Source organism: Bos taurus, chromosome 29 (genome assembly GCF_002263795.3).
Source record: "Bos taurus isolate L1 Dominette 01449 registration number 42190680 breed Hereford chromosome 29, ARS-UCD2.0, whole genome shotgun sequence".
Lineage (NCBI taxonomy): Eukaryota > Metazoa > Chordata > Mammalia > Artiodactyla > Bovidae > Bos > Bos taurus.
In genome coordinates this window covers 27,804,336-27,823,063 of record NC_037356.1, presented here as the reverse complement: position 1 = coordinate 27,823,063, position 18,728 = coordinate 27,804,336, and the positions used below count along the sequence as shown (strand labels likewise).

General features: G+C 41.8%; 1 protein-coding gene across 1 annotated transcript; it reads left to right on the top strand.

The window, feature by feature from the left end:
• Positions 1-14,540: 14,540 nt before the first annotated feature.
• Positions 14,541-15,488, top strand: OR8B8 (olfactory receptor family 8 subfamily B member 8). The gene has a single exon (NM_001390166.1). It carries the CDS (start codon positions 14,541-14,543, stop codon positions 15,486-15,488), a length of 948 nt encoding a protein of 315 aa, NP_001377095.1.
• Positions 15,489-18,728: the final 3,240 nt, after the last annotated feature.

Sequence of the window (18,728 nt, the reverse complement as noted above, 5' to 3'; positions counted from 1 at the left end):
ATCTCTAGATTGCTTACAATACCTAATACAATGTAAATACTATGTAAATAGTTGTAAATACAATGTAAATGTTATGTAAATAGTTGCTAGCATGAGGCAAATTCAAGTTTCACTTTTGGAACTTTCCAGAATTTATTTCTTTCTGAATATTTTCAATCTCTGGTTGGTTGAATCCACTGATGCAAAACCTGAGGATACAGAGACCCAACTCTGTATATTAAGAATGAAATAAAAAATGTTGCTGTCTGATTATCCATGCTGAACAACTTGTTTTGTTTTGTATATGGCTCAGTCTCCATGGCATCCCACTCCAGTACTCTTGCCTGGAAAATCCCATGGACGGAGGAGCCTGGTAGGCTGCAGTCCATGGGGTTGCTAAGAGTTGGACACGACTGAGTGACTTCACTTTCACTTTTCACTTTCATGCATTGGAGAAGGAAATGGCAACCCACTCCAGTGTTCTCGCCTGGAGAATCCCAGGGACGGGGGAGCCTGGTGGGCTGCCGTCTATGGGGTCGCACAGAGTTGGACATGACTGAAGCGACTTAGCAGCAGCAGCAGCAGCAGTGGTAAACAATCTGCCTGCCAATGCAGGAGACATGTTCTTGATCCTTGGTCAGGCAGATCCACTGGAGAAGGAAATGGCAACCCACTCCAGTATTGTTTCCTAGAGAACCCCATGGACAGAGGAGCCTGGTAGGCTACAGCACATAGGGTCACAAAGAGTCAGACATGACTTAGCGACTGAATCCTTAGTCAGACATGACTTAGCGACTTAGCAGGCTTTTTGAATCCTTATGAGAAGTTAAGTTTCAGCTCAATTATCAATATCTGTCATCTAGTACTTGATGGAGAGGTCACCAAGTAAGACTGTGTTAATTTTCTTTGTTAATTTTGTATTTTGCCTTCATTAAAGAACATAGAACATTTTAGGGAGAGGAAAAATTATTCCACATGACTAAACATTAGGTGTTTGAGATATTCAGGTGGGATATCTGATAGTTTGTTGATAGTACAGGTTGTAAATCTGAGCTAGTGGTAGTGATTTAGTCACTAAGTCATGTCCGACTCTTTCTACCTCAAGGACTCTAGCCTGTCAGGATCCTCTGTCCATGGGATTTCCCAGGCAAGAATATTGGAATGGGTTGCCATGTCCTTCTTCAAGTCTGAGCTAGACACATACATTAGGCAGCTACCAATTTTATAGCATGGGTTCATCTTAGCCAGTATGGATTGATTGCGTGTTTATCTTCAGAGCTCCCTAGGGCATTGGCCAAGGCTATAGAATATATTACATTTACTAGAGATTAAATAGTGCTTTATAACCACTGGTCTCTGAACTGTTTTAGGGCAGGATGTACCAGCTTGCCAATATTATCTGGTAATATTAATTGGATTATAATAATTCAATAATCACAATAATACTTGGTTTTGGCAGAGCCTGGGGGATTTCAACAGTTTAGGCTGGTCACCTAGGTAGACTGCCAACAAGATCAGTTCTTTATAAAAGGAGGAGACTTGGGACTTCTTGGTACCATGAAGCTTCCCACGTATACTGGTGGTAGTTCAAGACCGGGTGGCAGAGTGTATCTTGTGTAATCCAGTGTTGGGAGGGCATGGAAGCCAAAATAACTGGACCTCTTTCGTTGCATACTCTTCTCTATCTGTTGCTGTATCCTGTACTCATGATAAAGTGTAAAAGGTTTGAGTGTTGTGAGTCCTTCCAGCAATTGAATGTTTAAGGCAATTTATTCATAATTAACACATCAGTTAATGATATTTAAACCATAAAAGTGGGTGGACTTATTCTGGGAAATTGTATGGGATAAGGGGATAAGAAAGGTGAGATTGGAAATTTGAGAAACTCCATTTAGTTATGAGCAGGGAGTAACACACCTGGTACACTGCAGATAAATCATGAGGCAGACAGAGCAGGTTTTGATATTCCTCTTTACAGAAGAAGAAATCATGGACTGAGAAACACTTTTACTTTTTCAAGACCACACAACTAGATCTTTAGATTCCTAAACATAGTTCCTTCAACTATATCACATTGCATCTTGATTAAAACTCCTCTTCAGAAAAGTTCCCAAGAGAAAGCTTTGAAAAGTATAAGAACATTTACCAGAGCCTTTGTGGCTTTCCTGACCAGCAGAAATGTTCAAAAATAGCAGCATCTTCACCATCCTGCAATTAGGATTTCTGAGACTTCTCTGTTCTGTCCAACAAAGAAAGTCTGTTGCTTTCTACAAAATTAGTGAATCTTAATGTTTAGGATTTATTTTTTAAAAAAATCAACTGAGACATCTGTACCAATGCCTACAATAACCTCCCTTCCATCAAATTGCCTTTAAATAAGGCCGTGCTATGTTCTTGCATTTTTTTCCCCCAGCACAATCTTGGAACATGGTGTACTCTTAATACACCTTGAAACCATGTATTTTACATTGCTAGTGTTAGTGTAATTTGCTTTTTATAGCATACGTATTCCTGAGATAAATGTCACTTAAAAATGGATTCCTATTTTAAGAGCCCCAAACTGTGGGCTATGATGAAACGGAGCTCTGGGCAACTCCTGACTTGGGAAGACTTTGCATCTCTTTCTGTCACTAAGTATCTCTCCTTTGCCAGTCCTCAAAATATTGGGAGGCTCCTTCTATTCTGTAAAATCTGGATTCCACAGGTTGCACCCAATAGGTACACAACATCCAACATGACTGTCCATTTGGTGTCAACATCAGCATGTTTAAAATATCAAAAATATAGTAAAACCAGCTGTGTGAAATCTACCTTATTTATTTATCTTTTGGAAATGGATTTACTACATAGCTATTTATAGAAAACCTCTAACAAATTTCTTTAGCATTGGAAAAAATAGTAAATGCATCCTGAACTTAATACTTTTCAAATTTGGACTTTTATAGAATCATATTTACACTTCTTTCTATTAAATTTACTAAATATTAATGAATAATACATGCATTTGTCATTGCATTCAATATTGGGTATGTAGATTAAACAGTATTTCAGGATATTATTTTGCCTTGCAGTTGCATATGATATAGTTGGAGCTGAGGAAATTCAATCCTGAAACAGTGGATGAAAAGTAAAGGCAGAATTTGACCAAGTGGATAAAAGGATATGCAAGAATAAGCATCCTGTGATATTTCATTAATTCAAAATTATTGATTGAAAATTATGACAATTGCCCCTCACAGCAATCCTATATGTTAGGTGTTAAATTTTTCCAGTGGTCATGTATGGATGTGAGAGTTGGCCTGTAAAGAAGGCTGAGCACCGAAGAATTGATGCTTTTGAACTGTGGTGTTGGAGAAGACTCTTGAGAGTCCCTTGGACTGCAAGGAGGTCCAACCAGTCCATTCTGAAGGAGATCAGCCCTGGGATTTCTTTGGAGGGAATGATGCTGAAGCTGAAACTCCAGTACTTTGGCCACCTCATGCGAAGAGTTGACTCATTGGAAAAGACTCTGATGCTGGGAGGGATTGGGGGCAGGAGGAGAAGGGGACGACAGAGGATGAGATGGCTGGATGGCATCACTGACTCGATGGACGTGAGTCTGAGTGAACTCCGGGAGTTGGTGATGGACAGGGAGGCCTGGCGTGCTGCGATTCATGGGGTCGCAAAGAGTCGGACACGACTGAGCGACCGAACTGAACTGAACTGAACTAAACTGAATCTGTTTACAGACAGGGTCCTTCAGGGCAAACACTATAATCTTACTGGGCCAGTAAGTGATGTGATCAGGACTCAGGTCATCTGACCACAAAGCCAGCTCGGGGTCAGCACACTGGCCTTCTCTGTCACCTTTGCTAAAACTTCCTCCTCCCTCTGTGTTGATAAGTTTCATCTTTAACCCTTGTCTCATGGTTTCTGTGATTCTCCCAGTTTACGGAACTTCCTAGCGCACGTCTCAGTGACCTTGCCCCTGCTCCCATTTCACACAGCTTTTCCTGACCACCCCTCTTAGATGTACTTTAGCAATTGACAGTCTGGTCTAAATTCTAGGTCTTTATTTGCCATCTTGACTTTCTTTTTTCATTGTCCTGTGACTGAAATCAGTCACCCTTGATACCTGATCTTTCGTTTCCACTCTTCCCCTCTGATCATTAGGACTTCCCTGGTGGCTCACACAGTAAAAGTGTCTGCCCACAATGAGGGAGGCCCAGGTTTGATCCCTGGGTTGGGAAGATCCCCTGGAGAAGGAAATGGCACCCCACTCCAGTACTCTTGCCTGGAAAATCCCGTGGATGGAGGAGCCTGGTAGGCTACAGTCCATGGAGTTGCAAAGAGTCAGACATGACTGAGCAACTTCACTACTACTACCTCTGATCATTAGTCGAGCAAACGCTGTTAATTCTCTATCACTACAGATACCTTGAGGCTTAAGTAGACCAGGCTGTCCTAAGAGATAACTAAGTCTGATTCCTTTGAGTCAAGGAAACGTCTTGTGCTGAGTAGGACAATAATAGTACTTACCTCATAGGATTAAAAACAAAAATTAACTGAGTTAATATGTCTAAAGCACTTAGCATAGTTTTTGGCATGCAGTAAGCGCTTAAAATATAAAATATTAGTACTATTATTAGTATTCTTGAATCCATTGGATGACATTCTTAAGCTTGCCAAATCTGTACTTTTGGTAGATTATTCATCTTCTATAAATGACATAATGTATGTAAAATTGCTAGCAGAGTGCCTGGTATGCAGGTGTTCAATACATGTTAATTACCCCAATATAGACCTCCATCCCTGGTGGCTCAGATGGTAAAAGCATCTGTCTACAATGCAGGAGACCTGGGTTCCATCCCTGGGTTGGGAAGATCCCCTGGAGAAGGAAATGGCAATCCACTCCAGTACTCTTGCCTGGAAAATCCCATGGACGGAGGTGCCTGATAGGCTACAGTTCATGGGGTGGCAAAGAGTCAGACACGACTGAGCTACTTTACTCACTTCACTATAGACCTCCAAGTTCCCTTCTAATTCTAGGATTCTATGTTAAACATATATGTATTGTTTATGTACAGATTTGTATGTTAAGGAGTTAAAAATGTTTAATAAAAGTATGTGTGTGTGTTAGTTGCTCAGTCGAGTCTGACTCTTTGCAACCCCAAGGACTGTAACCAACCAGGCTATTCTGTTCATGGGATTATCCAGGCAAAAATACTGGAGTGGGTTGCTATTCCCTTCTCCAGGGGATCTTCCTGACCCAGGGATCAACCAAGGTCTCCTGCATTGCAGGCAGATTTTTTACCATCTGAGTCACCAGGGAAGCCCCAATAAAAGTATATTGAGACTCAATACAACACAGAACCACAGGACTCCTGATATTTGTTTTCTCAGGAGCTAACTGAGGCCATTTCAAATAATGATCTATCCGTTGCCATCTTTTCTCTTTGGTCAGGCTCTGGGCCTCTTCTCGTGAAACTGTAACTTGTCCTTGGCGTCCTTCTGGTGAGTAGTGATGGTCAATACACTTGGGGCCACTCTTGTGCCACCAGAAATCTGAGAGTTAATGCATGTGCGTGACAGCCTTTGTATTGCATTTACATGTGTCACACATGGAATGATACAAATAGACTGTAATTAAAAAAAAGACAGAAAAAATAGAAATAAATAAAGTAAAGCACCACTATATAGAGATTCAAGTTTTGGAAAGAGGGCAGTTCTGCAACAAAAAGAATACAGTTAAGAATAGTTCTTCCTACACTGCTTCCTGCTTGGGCTTCATCTGCTCTTCAGGGAACATGACTTTAGTGAAGCCCCAGTTGAGAAGATTTTGAAACGTAGTTCCCATGGCAACATGCTCTGAAGTGACATAAATCCAAAGAAACTTTTCTTGGTTGTTCTATTATTCAAACAAGAATCCTCTAAGGCTTCTAGAGAAGTCAACTTTTAATGAAGCTCAAGTCTTCTTTGCTTTCCTATGGGACTCCTTTCAGGTTTGTAATAATGATTTATTTTCTTTAATTGCGAGTTGACTACAGTGGGAATGAGAGTAGGCCCTGAGATTTCCTGTAATCACCAGGGCAGTGGCAAATTTCTAAGTGCAAGGTCCATGCTGAGGCTTTTTGTTACTCTTCAGTTCAGTTCAGTTCAGTCACTCAGTCGTGTCTGACTCTTTGTGACCCCATGAATCGCAGCACGCCAGGCCTCCCTGTCCATCACCAACTCCCGGAGTTCACTCAGACTCATGTCCATCGAGTCAGTGATGCCATCCAGCCATTTCATCCTCTGTCGTCCCCTTCTCCTCCTGCCCCCAATCCCTCCCAGCATCAGAGTCTTTTCCAATGAGTCAACTCTTCCCATGAGGTGGCCAAAGTACTAGAGTTTCAGCTTCAGCATCATTCCCTCCAAAGAAATCCCAGGGCTGATCTCTTTCAGAATGGACTGGTTGGATCTCCTTGCAGTCCAAGGGACTCTCAAGAGTCTTCTCCAACACCACAGTTCAAAAGCATCAATTCTTCAGTGCTCAGATTTCTTTACAGTCCAACTCTCATATACATACATGAGTATTGGAAAAACTATAGCCTTGACTAGATGGACCTTTTTTTGACAAAGTAATGTCTCTGCTTTTTAATATGCTGTCTAGGTTGGTCAAAACTTTCCTTTCAAGGAGTAAGTGTCTTTTAATTTCATGGCTGCAATCACCATCTGAAGTGATTTTGGAGACCAAAAAAATAAAGTCAGCCACTGTTTCCACTGTTTCGCCATCTATTTGCCATGAAGTGATGGGACTGGATGCATGATCTTAGTTTTCTGAATGTTGAGTTTTAAGCCAACTTTCACTTTCATTCTCCTCTTTCACTTTCATCAAGAGGCTCTTTGGTTCTACTTTGCTTTCTGTCATAAGAGTGGTGTCATCTGCATATCTGAGGTTATTGATATTTCTCCCGGCAATCTTGATTCCAGCTTGTGCTTCCCCCAGCCCAGCATTTCTCATGATGTACTTTGCATATGAGTTAAATAAGCAGGGTGACAATATACAGCCTTGACGTCCTCCTTTTCCTATTTGGAACCAGTCTGTGTTCCATGTCCAGTTCTAATGGTTGCTTCCTGTTACTGACATGTGATCAAAATCTATTCCCCATATGAAGGACTAGCAAGCACCAGCTATGTGCAAATGTTACTTGACACTCACACATACACACAGGACCGATGTAGGGGTTATAATTAGCTTGCCAAGTGGAGGACTGCTACCAATGAGGTTCTCATTATAGACCCAGTGATGATGACTTCAAATGCTTCATTCTGACCAAAATATACTTCTCATCAATTGGGTCCTGTCTGAAAGTTCATAATTAGAGACCTGTGCTTTCTTGGTTAAAGATTTGGCCTTCATTAAAAAATATCTGGAAGGGGTGTGGGATGTGTGTGATCCCTAATAAGCTTTAGCTGACTGTTGATGAGTTTGTGTGATTTTCTAGAGAGCTGTTTCTGACACAATATTGAAGGTAAAGAAACTTAGGATTGTGAGTCTTTAGGGAAGAGGTTTTTTGTTTGTTTGTTTTTGTTTTTTTAATTAAGACTAGAGGGGGGTACAGAAAGAGAAATTTAGAGACTATAAAGGAAAGCTCACCTGACTTTGTGATTTGGCCTCTGTGATGTGGTAGAATTATTTGAAAAATAAAGCACTGGCTTTGGACAGAAAATAGGGACAAGGTAAAGTGAGCCTTAAGCCTGTCTGTGGATTAAATTGGTTGGAGAGATGGGCCTTACACAAAGTTTTGGAGGAAAAAAATGTTATTTCAGAACTTCTCTCACTTCCATCAGCTCTCCTCTTCTTCCAACTTGTATGAGCCTGAGTCCTGCCCCTTTCAGGTTCACCTGTGCTGTGCTTAGTCAGTCACTTGTGTCCGACTCTTTGTAACCCCATGGGCTGTAGGCCCCTAGGCTCCTCTGTCCATGGGGATTCTCCAGGCAGGAATACTAGAATGGGTTGCCATGCCCTCCTTCAGGTGATCTTCCCAACCCAGGAATCAAACCCAGGTCAGGTTCATCTGTCTCTTAGCAAACTTTTTCTCTTCCTCATTCCCTTTCTAAATTATACATATCTTGTATTTCTTTATGTATATCTCCTATAACATTTATGAAGGCTCTTCCACGTGTCTGCCTCTTTGTGAGACTCTTCCATTGTATGATTTAACTCTCACAACAACCCTGTGATTATCCTCAACCCCATTTTGCAGATGAAGAGACTGAAAATCTGAGATTTGTGAGTCGCTGCAAGCCAGGTTCTCCATTTGGTTTAAAGACACAAAAGTGAGTAAACCTAGGGCCCATCCTTCATGTTCCTGGAGGGAGATAGATGTCCACAAAGACAGGGATATGTTGGGAGGAGAGCTGCAGGAAATCTCAAGACAAGGTGCTACAGGATTTTTTGGCTAATCCCCATTAGGCTGTGACCTGATAGCGACTTGAGACCCTACTCTGTCTGACTTTTTGGCATTCTGATAGAACATACTCGAAGTTCTCTGCAACATGGAATTTCAGGCACTCAATAAACTCATGAGTCATATTTAGTTTTCTGGTAGTGGTGCTGGTTCAGTTGCTAAATCATGTCTAACTCTTGCGACCCCATCGACAGTAGCCTTCCAGGCTTCTCTGTCCATAGAATTTCCCAGGCAAGATTGCTGGAGTGGATGGCCATTTCCTGCTCCAGGGGATTTTCCTGACCCAGGTCTCTTGCATTATTCTGACCGGGAATCAAACAGCTCTGGGGGAGGCTGTTTCCTCCCAGGTGGAATGAGGAACTTTTTGGTTAGACCTGTTCCACATGGGTTTTAGGAGTACCTTAACTGAGGTTTTCACAAAAAGGCACGCCAGACACAAGGATCTGTATGCAGGTAGCTTATTTTTGGAAACTATTTCAGCATAAAGAAGTGAAAACAGGAACGAATAGAAAACTAATCCAAGGTTGGGTTATTGGGCTATTCACCCTAATGGGAAATTGACAATCAAATCCCTCTGAAGCTCTCTGAGATACTATGAAGAATGAACCTCCAGAAACAGAAGAGAGGAGCATTTATCTACTGGCTCCCAGGACATGTTAACTCCTTTACACTAGCAGGTTTGCACATGCACCAGAATGGCTGAGTGGATTCCCAAAGACTTTCCACATGTGATGGCAGAGACATCCTAGCACAGAAAGAAGGGTGTATGTATTGGTGCAGCTGAGAAACAGTTGTCTGGCTACAGCTGCATGCTGCCAGCTTCCAGAGCAACAGTAGAGGCTGAAAGCATAGGCTGAGTGATATGAAATGAGGCATAAAAACTGTCCAACACAGAGCTTGCTGATGGCACCTGAACTTAGGGCCTGATAAAAACTGTTCAGAGTGGAGGGTAGAGGACACCACGGCTGCAAGGCAAGGCCTACATTATATGATTGATAATGTGCTAAAAAGCTTAGAAAGGACTTTTGTTCCATTTACTTGCCATTTATTCTGAAAGTTCATCCTTGTTCCCTTACCTCATTGCTGTGCTTTGAGTTAAGGCATTTTGTCTGGATTACAAAATAAAACATAGTGCTTGGAGGGGCGGCAAATCAAGTCATTGACACCCACCAGTTCGTGAGACTAATTGGTCTTTCTCAGCCCATATAATCATGTTATCTATTCTCCTGTTCGAAATGTTCCATGGATTCACACTATATACACATTTCCTGTCATGACATTCAAGTCTCGTCCTAGTATAATTTTGGGGTGCTCTTGTAGGTCTGATGCCCAGTTATGTCATTTACTTGTACTTTGCATTTCAGTTAAATGACCAGGTGGGCTTCTTTTGGATAAGGTATAGGCCCTCTTCAACTGTGGAGGTTAGAGACCCATGTTTTATTCCACATTCCACCACCAACCAGTTCTGTAATTGACTGGGTCTCAATTTTCCTGTCTGGAAGACACAGGTAGAGAATTAGATCAGTGTATCCCAAACCTGGCCAAATATTCAGATCACCAAGGGAGATTTATAAGGGAAAACAAATTATAAAGACCTACTCCTGGAGATTCTGATTTATATGTCTGGATTAGAACAGCAAGGAACATACATTTATTTATTTTTTTATTTTTTAACTTTACAATATTGTATTGGTTTTGCCATATATCAACATAAATCTGCCACAGGTATACATGTGTTCCTCATCCTGAACCCTCCTCCCTCCTACTTCCCCATACCATCCCTCTGGGTCATCCCAGTGCTCCAGCCCCAAGCATCCAGTATTGTGCATCGAACCTGGACTGGCGACTCGTTTCATATATGATATTATACATGTTTCAACGCCATTCTCCCAAATCATCCCACCCTCTCCCTCTCCCACAGAGTCCAAACTGTTCTATACATCAGTGTCTCTTTTGCTGTCTCGTATACAGGGTTATTGTTACCATCTTTCTAAATTCCATATATATGCGTTAGTATACTGTATTGGTGTTTTTCTTTCTGGCTTGCTTCACTCTGTATAATAGGTTCCAGTTTCATCCACCTCCTTAGAACTGATTCAAATGTTTTCTTTTTAATGGCTGAGTAATACTCCATTGTGTATATGTACCACAGCTTTCTTATCCATTCATCTGCTGATGGGCATCTAGGTTGCTTCCATGTCCTGGCTATTATAAACAGTGCTGCGATGAACATTGGGGTACATGTGTCTCTTTCCCTTCTGGTTTCCTCAGTGTGTATGCCCAGCAGTGGGATTGCTGGATCATAAGGCAGTTCTATTTCCAGTTTTTTAAGGAATCTCCACACTGTTCTCCATAGTGGCTGTACTAGTTTGTATTCCCACCAACAGTGTAAGAGGGTTCCCTTTTCTCCACACCCTCTCCAGCATTTATTGCTTGTAGACTTTTGGATCGCAGCCATTCTGACTGGCGTGAAATGGTACCTCATAGTGGTTTTGATTTGCATTTCTCTGATGAGTGATGTTGAGCATCTTTTCATGTGTTTGTTAGCCATCTGTATGTCTTCTTTGGAGAAATGTCTATTTAGAGGAACATACATTTAATAAGCACATTCTTTTTTTTTATTTATTTTTTTTTTCCTCTAATTTTATTTTATTTTTAAACTTTACATAATTGTATTAGTTTTGCCAAATATCAAAATGAATCTGCCACAGGTATACCTGTGTTCCCCATCCTGAACCCTCCTCCTTCCTCCCTCCCCAAACCCTATCTCTGGGTCGTCCCAGTGCACCAGCCCCAAGCATCCAGCATCGTGCATCGAACCTGGACTGGCGACTCGTTTCATACATGATATTATACATGTTTCAATGCCATTCTCCCAAATCTCCCCACCCTCTCCCTCTCACACAGAGTCCATAAGACTGATGTATACATCAGTGTCTCTTTTGCTGTCTCGTACACAGGGTTATTGTTACCATCTTTCTAAATTCCATATATATGCGTTAGTATACTGTATTGGTGTTTTTCTTTCTGGAGTATTACTCAGCCATTAAAAAGAATACATTTGAATCAGTTCTAATGAGGTGGATGAAACTGGAACCTATTATACAGAGTGAAGTAAGCCAATAAGCACATTCTTATTTAATTCAATTGTATAGCTAGGTTTGTGAAAAACAGAATTAGATTGCTTTTAGTATTGCTTCGGGAGAAGGCAATGGCACCCCACTCCAGTACTCTTGCCTGGAAAATCCCATGGATGGAGGAGCCTGGTGCACTGCAGTCCATGGGGTCGCTAGGAGTCGGACACAACTGAGCGACTTCACTTTCACTTTTCACTTTCATGCATTGGAGAAGGAAATGGCAACCCACTCCAGTGTTCTTGCCTGGAGAATCCCAGGGACGGGGGAGCCTGGTGGGCTTCCGTCTATGGTGTCGCACAGAGTCGGACACGACTGACATGACTTAGCAATAGCAACAGCAGCAGCAGTATTGCTTCAAATCTGCTGCTAAGCTGCTAAGTTGCTTCAGTTGTGTCCGACTCTGTGCGACCCCATAGGCGGCAGCCCACCAGGCTCCCCCGTCCCTGGGATTCTCCAAGTAAGAACACTGGAGTGGGTTGCCATTTCCTTCTCCAATGCATGAAAGTGAAAAGTGAAAGTGAAGTCGCTCAGTTGTGTCTGACTCCTAGCGACCCCATGGACTGCAGCGCACCAGGCTCCTCCATCCATGAGATTTTCCAGGCAAGAGTACTGGAGTGGGGTGCCATTGCCTTCTCCAAATCTACGGGGCCTCAAAGTGTGAACTGGGCTTCCCTAGTGGCGTAGTGGTAAAGAATCTCTCTGCAATGCAGGAGCCATGGTAGGAATTGTGGGTTTGATCCCTGGGTTGGGAAGATCCCCTGGAGGAGGAAATAGCAACCCTCTCCAGTATTCTTGCCTGGAGAATACCATGGACAGAGGAGCCTGGTGGGCTATAGTCCATAAGGCCCTAAAGAATCGGACATGACTTAGCTACTAAACAACAACAAAATGTGAATTAGCTGTTACTGAGCTCAAGAAGACTCTAAGAGATGGGACACAGGAATAACTCATCATGAGAGAGGGGAGTTAGGAGAAGAGGAAAGTTTCCTTTGCTTTGCAGAAACTTTTCAGTTTAATTAGATCCCATTTGTTTATTTTTGTTTTTATTTTCATTACTCTAGGAGGTGGATTGAAATTATGTCAAAGTAATCTGCCTATGCTTTCCTCTAAGAGTTTTATAGTGTCTGGGCTTCATTTAGGTCTTTATCCATTTTGAATTTATTTTTGTGCATGGTTTTAAGAAGTATTCTGATTTCATTCATTTACATGTAGCTGTCCAGTTTTCCTAGTGCCACTTATTGAAGAGATGCATTTTATTTTTAATAAATAATTTTTTATTATTTACTTATTACTTTTACTAATACTTTAAATTATTTACTTATTACTTTTTTTGCCTATTTAGTCAGATATATTCTATCTTATCTTTCCCAAAAGAATGTCAGAGCCTTGAGGGTAAGGATTTATACATTTAGTTATCTCCCATAGGGAGATATTAAAAGTAATTGTTAAAAATCCAGGCTTGGAGTTAAATGGACTTAGATTTCACATGACCTTTGTAACATTTAGTAAACTACTTCATTTCTAAAATGGGAGTGATAAGACTTAGTTCATAGGATTTGGGGGAGAATGAAACTAAAGTATTATACATAAAATGCTTTGACATATGGCGTGGTGAGGTCAGCATATAAGTGCTAATAGAGGAAGGCTGTTGGGGATACACACACAATCAGTGCTCAATAAATGTAAGTTATTAGTTTTTCATTTTACTGAGTGGATGTTAATTGAACAAATAATGTTTCTAAAATCCCAATCAAATATTCTCCTTGGTATAAGAAAAGTTCCTTATTTTAAGAGTTAATTTTTAAGGCTGTGGTCCTGAGGGAACCTCTGGATTTCTACCAGTACCTCTAATCAGGTCCCCAGATCTCTAAACCCAGGATAAAACTGGCTCAGTCTCCTGTCACTGCCTGGCACTGATTACAGGCAACGATACGGTATCCCTTCTCAAAGATGGAGAAAAGCCTCCGGGCAGTCTCAATCAGATATCACGTCAGGAAAATTTTGAAGTCAGTCCAACCTCTGATCCCCCACACAGAACAGAGAGTTAAGGGGTAACTCTTAATTCGTTCTCTTGTGTTAGCACCACACCATTTGTCTGTTTGAACGACGGAGGGCAGCAGTTGGACTGAGAGGGACAGCGGACGAAACTGCAGGCTGAAAGAGGTGAGTGACTAAATCTGGGCTGAACTTTTCCTAAGTCCCCACCCTCGGGTAGTAAAGGCTTTGGGAAAGACCATCTCCCATTTCTGGTCTTCCCTGGTGGCTCCGTGGTAAGAATCTGCCTGTCAATGCAGGAGATGCAGGTTCAGTCCCTGGGCCGGGAAGATCCCCTGGAGAAGGAAATGACAATCCACTCCAGTATTCTTGCTTGGGAAATCCCATGGACAGAGAGGCCTGGCAGGGAAATCCCATGGGGTCACGAGAGTTGGACACGACTTAGTGACTGGGCATGCACCCACGCACCTCCTACCTCTAGTCTGTCCACGTTGACCATGAAGTGGACACTGGCATGGCTGGACTGGCTCCATCGCTTCAGAGGGCTCTTCCCAGAAAATGACCCCAGTTACTGTAAACCTGAGCAGACTGGAGTTGGAAGGGCATGATAAATAGACTGAAGTTTACTGAAGTAAAGATCTGGGAGATTCTTCAGTGCATCCTTGGGTCCTTTCTTCCTAGCAGCAGTGGCCGTCCTCTTAGAGACAGGTTCGTACTCCAGAGGGCAGAGCCACTAGGGGCTCATGGGAACAAGACCCATAGCTTCTGGAAAGCCCTTTCTCCTGAAGTCCAAAATATCCAAATCAAAGTGTTAGTTGCTCAGTCGTGTTTGACTCTTTGAGCTCCCAAGGACTGCAGCCCACCAGGCTCTTCTGTCAATGGGATTCAAAAATACCCAAGTGTGCCTCTAATTCTAAAGAGGGGGAGGTGACAGGGAGGGCAGCACTGCTCTCTCTCCTTCTGTCTCTAAGTGACCCTTTTCCTTTGTTTCCACAGAATGCCTGAAATGAGAATGGTAGCTGAGAACTCTTCTGAGACAGAGTTCATCCTCGCAGGCTTAACCAGCCAGCCAGAACTCCAGATCCCCTTCTTCTTCCTATTTCTAGGTTTTTACATGGTCACTGTGGTGGGGAACCTGGGCTTGATAACCCTGATTGGACTCAACTCTCACCTGCACACCCCCATGTACTTTTTCCTCTATAACTTATCCTTCATAGATTTCTGCTATTCCACTGTTATCACTCCCAAAATGCTGATGAGTTTTGTCTCAAAGAAGAACATCATCTCCTACGCAGGGTGTATGACTCAGCTCTTCTTCTTTCTTTTCTTTGTCATCTCTGAGTCCTTCATCCTGTCAGCGATGGCATGTGACCGCTATGTTGCCATCTGTAAGCCACTGGTGTACATGGCCACCATGTCTCCCCAGATCTGTTTACTTCTTTTGTTGGGTGTCTATGTGATGGGGTTTGTTGGGGCCATGGCCCACACAGCGTGCATGGTGAGACTGACCTTCTGTGCCAACAATCTTGTTGACCACTACATGTGTGACATCCTTCCTCTTCTTGAGCTCTCTTGCACCAGCACCTATGTAAATGAGCTGGTGGTTTTCATTGTTGTGGGCATCGATATTGGTGTGCCCACAGTTACCATCTTCATTTCTTATGCCCTTATCCTCTCTAGCATTCTCCATATTCATTCCACCGAGGGCAGGTCCAAAGCGTTCAGCACCTGTAGCTCCCACATTATTGCAGTTTCTCTTTTCTTTGGGTCGGGGGCATTCATGTACCTCAAACCATCTTCTCTTTTACCCATGAACCAGGGGAAAGTGTCCTCCTTGTTCTATACCATTGTGGTACCCATGCTCAACCCCTTAATCTATAGCCTGAGGAATAAGGATGTCAAAAGTGCTCTGAAGAAAACGTTAAGCAAAATATTGTTCTCCTGAGAAGGGGGCAATATTTAGGAAAGGGACATTTTTCCTTCCATAGATGATTCAAGTTCCACTGATTACGTGGAGGAAATTTTAACTCTTTCTCAACAAGTTTGTCTTTCCCCTTTTAAGTGACCTTTAACTTAAGAAGATTGTTAAAACTAGAGGATACTCACAGTTAGTGGGCCTTAAGGATCATTTGAGCTTCCCTGATGGTTCAGACAGCAAAGAATCTGCCTGCAACTCAGGAGACCTGGGTTTGATCCCTGGGTCAGGAAGATCCCCTGGAGAAGGGAATGGATACCCATGTGTTTTGTCTGGAGAATTCCATGGACAGAGGAGCCTGGAGGGCTACAGTTCCTGAGGTTGCAAAGAGTCAACATGACTGAGTGACTAAAACTTTCATTTTTCACTTTCAAGAATTATTTAGTTAAGTTGTCTTATTTCTGAGAACAGATTCAGGCTTAGGTAACTTCCCCAAGGTCACTCAGCTACTCAGCAGCTGAACTGTGACTAGAATCCAGGCTCTTGCTTTTTAATACTGATTTCTTTCCATTACTGTTCACTTTCTTCCTCCTTCAGCTGCCTTAGAAGGTTTCATTTCAAGTGTGAGTTGGTCTAGGACATGAAAGTCTGGTTTTGTCTACAGAAATTTCAGGCAACTTTTCAAGGGCTAATTTTAAATATCACATTTTCACATGAAGGTAGGAGGTATAACACTTTGTTGAGATGGTCTTGGCTGAATGACCAGACAGATTCTTGAAGAATTCTGCACAGTGTGTGGGGAAGTGTGCTAGAGCCCGGACAGCAGCACACGCGGTACCTCCTGAGATAGCGATGTGGAGCTTTGGCCACTTGGACTTCAGTGGATTTGGCCAGAGTGCATGAAAGACCTCAAAGAATATGTCAGCGTTACAAAGGACAGGATTTGGGAAATATTTCACACACAATCATTTCCTTGTTTTCAAATTGTGCTTTTAAAGCAAGAGTGGAGAAATCTGCCACTCAAGGTGGTCAGCTGAGGATTTGGAGACTATTTCAGAACCATAGAAAACCTAGTGTTATCCAGTCAGCACCACGCGGCAGAAAGTGACAGAGGAAATGGGCACTGATTGTTATGGTACTGCTTGCATTTTTTTGTGTGACCCTTTAGATCAACTTTCTGGTACCTTACTCCAAGCCCTGGGAGGCATTCTTTAACAGTTCCATCACTGGGCTCCGTGGCCTCTGGTTTCTGGTTGGGTTAGGCAGGTTCTCTTTCATCAGCAGAGAAAATCAGAAGGTGAGAGGAGTGTGATATTTGTAATATTTATTTCCTAGAATTTCTTCCAGCTGGGCTACAGTGTCAGGAACTGAGTGCCCTGTTTCCAACTTGGTTACAGTAACTGTTCCCTCCTCTGTCTCTTCATGCCAATGGGCTACAATCTCTCCTGGCTGTTGCTAGTCTGGGGAGCTCTATCTCCCTTTGGTGGTGTCTCCAAATCACCTTTTGTGTATACCCCTGCAAATAGTTCCCTTGTTATATTTTTCAGCTACTTTGTTTTCTGCTGGGACCCTAGCTAACACACCTTACAGTAAAGGGTGGAAGTACAGCCTAAGTTTGTACATCCATAGCCTGATGTTTCTACGTATAAGGGGTAGGGTTGCCTTTTGTTTTAAAAGAAAATTGTAGGGGATAAATTTTTTTTTTTGAAGCAACAATACATGAAATGCAGTGATAATACTTTTGATTTATGAGAGTCTCTTTAGGAAAAGTCTCTTCTATATGGAAAAATGAAGTTTGGATGGAGGTATAGCTTTGCCTGTTGGATTGCACAGATCAATAAGGGTGAGTTCAAAAGTATGAGAGCAAAATGAGAGAACTGTGCTTTACACAGCATAGAACAGATGGATGGACAGTATGGAAGCTGGGTGACTGGGATAGGTGAGAGGAAGAGAGTAGCATAAAGACCTAGAAAAATCAGAGACTAGGGAACTGGAAGGTAGAATCAAATTTGGACCCTAGCTTTTACTCAGTAGCTACGCAGTCTTCACCAAGTTACTTGATGTCTCTGAGCAAATGTTTTCACAGGATTATTCAGAGAATTAAATGGCAAATGCTCAGCAAACTTCATCTCCATTCCTGCTAGATCCTCTTCTCTTAGCATCAGCACTTCCACTAATCTATTGTGTGACCTTGAGATAATCGCTCCATCTTTCTGGGCTCATGCTTACTTCCATGAAAAATGATTATGCTAGATCAGATTATTTCTACATTCTATTCACTATATATATTTATTTGTATATTAAATGCATAGTACAGGTTCATGATGTTTACTAGTATTACCAAAAAATGATCAGTGAAAGGGCATCTGATCCTTTCTCATCCTTTCGTAGCCTCCCTTGGGGCCATAACTGTTGCTTGTGAATTGTATGTATTTTTGACAGTCTTTGCACATACATACACACAATGTTGTCTTTATTTTCAGAGTCTATGAGCAGTTGCTTTAAACAGATGAAAATTAATTAGAAGAGGAGGGAATAAGGAATTCTTATTGGATAAATAAATGAATAAAAAGGTAGAAAAGATGTATGTGAAGGGTCACGGGTAGCCAAAAAAAGGGAGAGAGAAAGGAACACTGTGAAAGCAAGAAACACCATCTCTAGCTACAAAAGTTTGTTTCTCAAAACAGAGCTCACAGCCAGAATTTTTTTTTCTGATTTCTTGCTTTCAATTTTGTCTTTATAATTGTGCAAAATTCTACCATATGGATGTATTATATCCAGTGAACATTTTTCTACTGCTGTATGTTATTTTCATATTTCCAAATTATAAATAATGCTCAACAACATTAAATAAATCTGAGTCTCCCCATTAAAATATATTCTTAGACAAGGAATTATTGAATCACACAAGATTCTTGAACTTTATTGCAAAATCCCTTTTTGAAAATTCAATTTCAAGCTACACTCTAGCAGCATACACACATCTCGACTGTCCACTTTGGCCCAATTCTGTACTGATGAGGGTGGCATTCATGAAAACTTATCACCTTTAATTTTGGTGGTGGTGTTTGTATTATCGTCTCTTCCTTCTATATCTTTTCTTTCCTCTACTTCATAAAGTATTTGTGGTGCCTGAATGGATAAAGAAAAGAGGGAGCAAATTGAAAATGTTTTCTCTTTCCTTTTCCTTCCTTATACACTCTTTTAATTTCTTAAATGGCTCTTTCTTGGTTTAATCATATTGCTGGTAATCTTTTTAATCCTAGGACA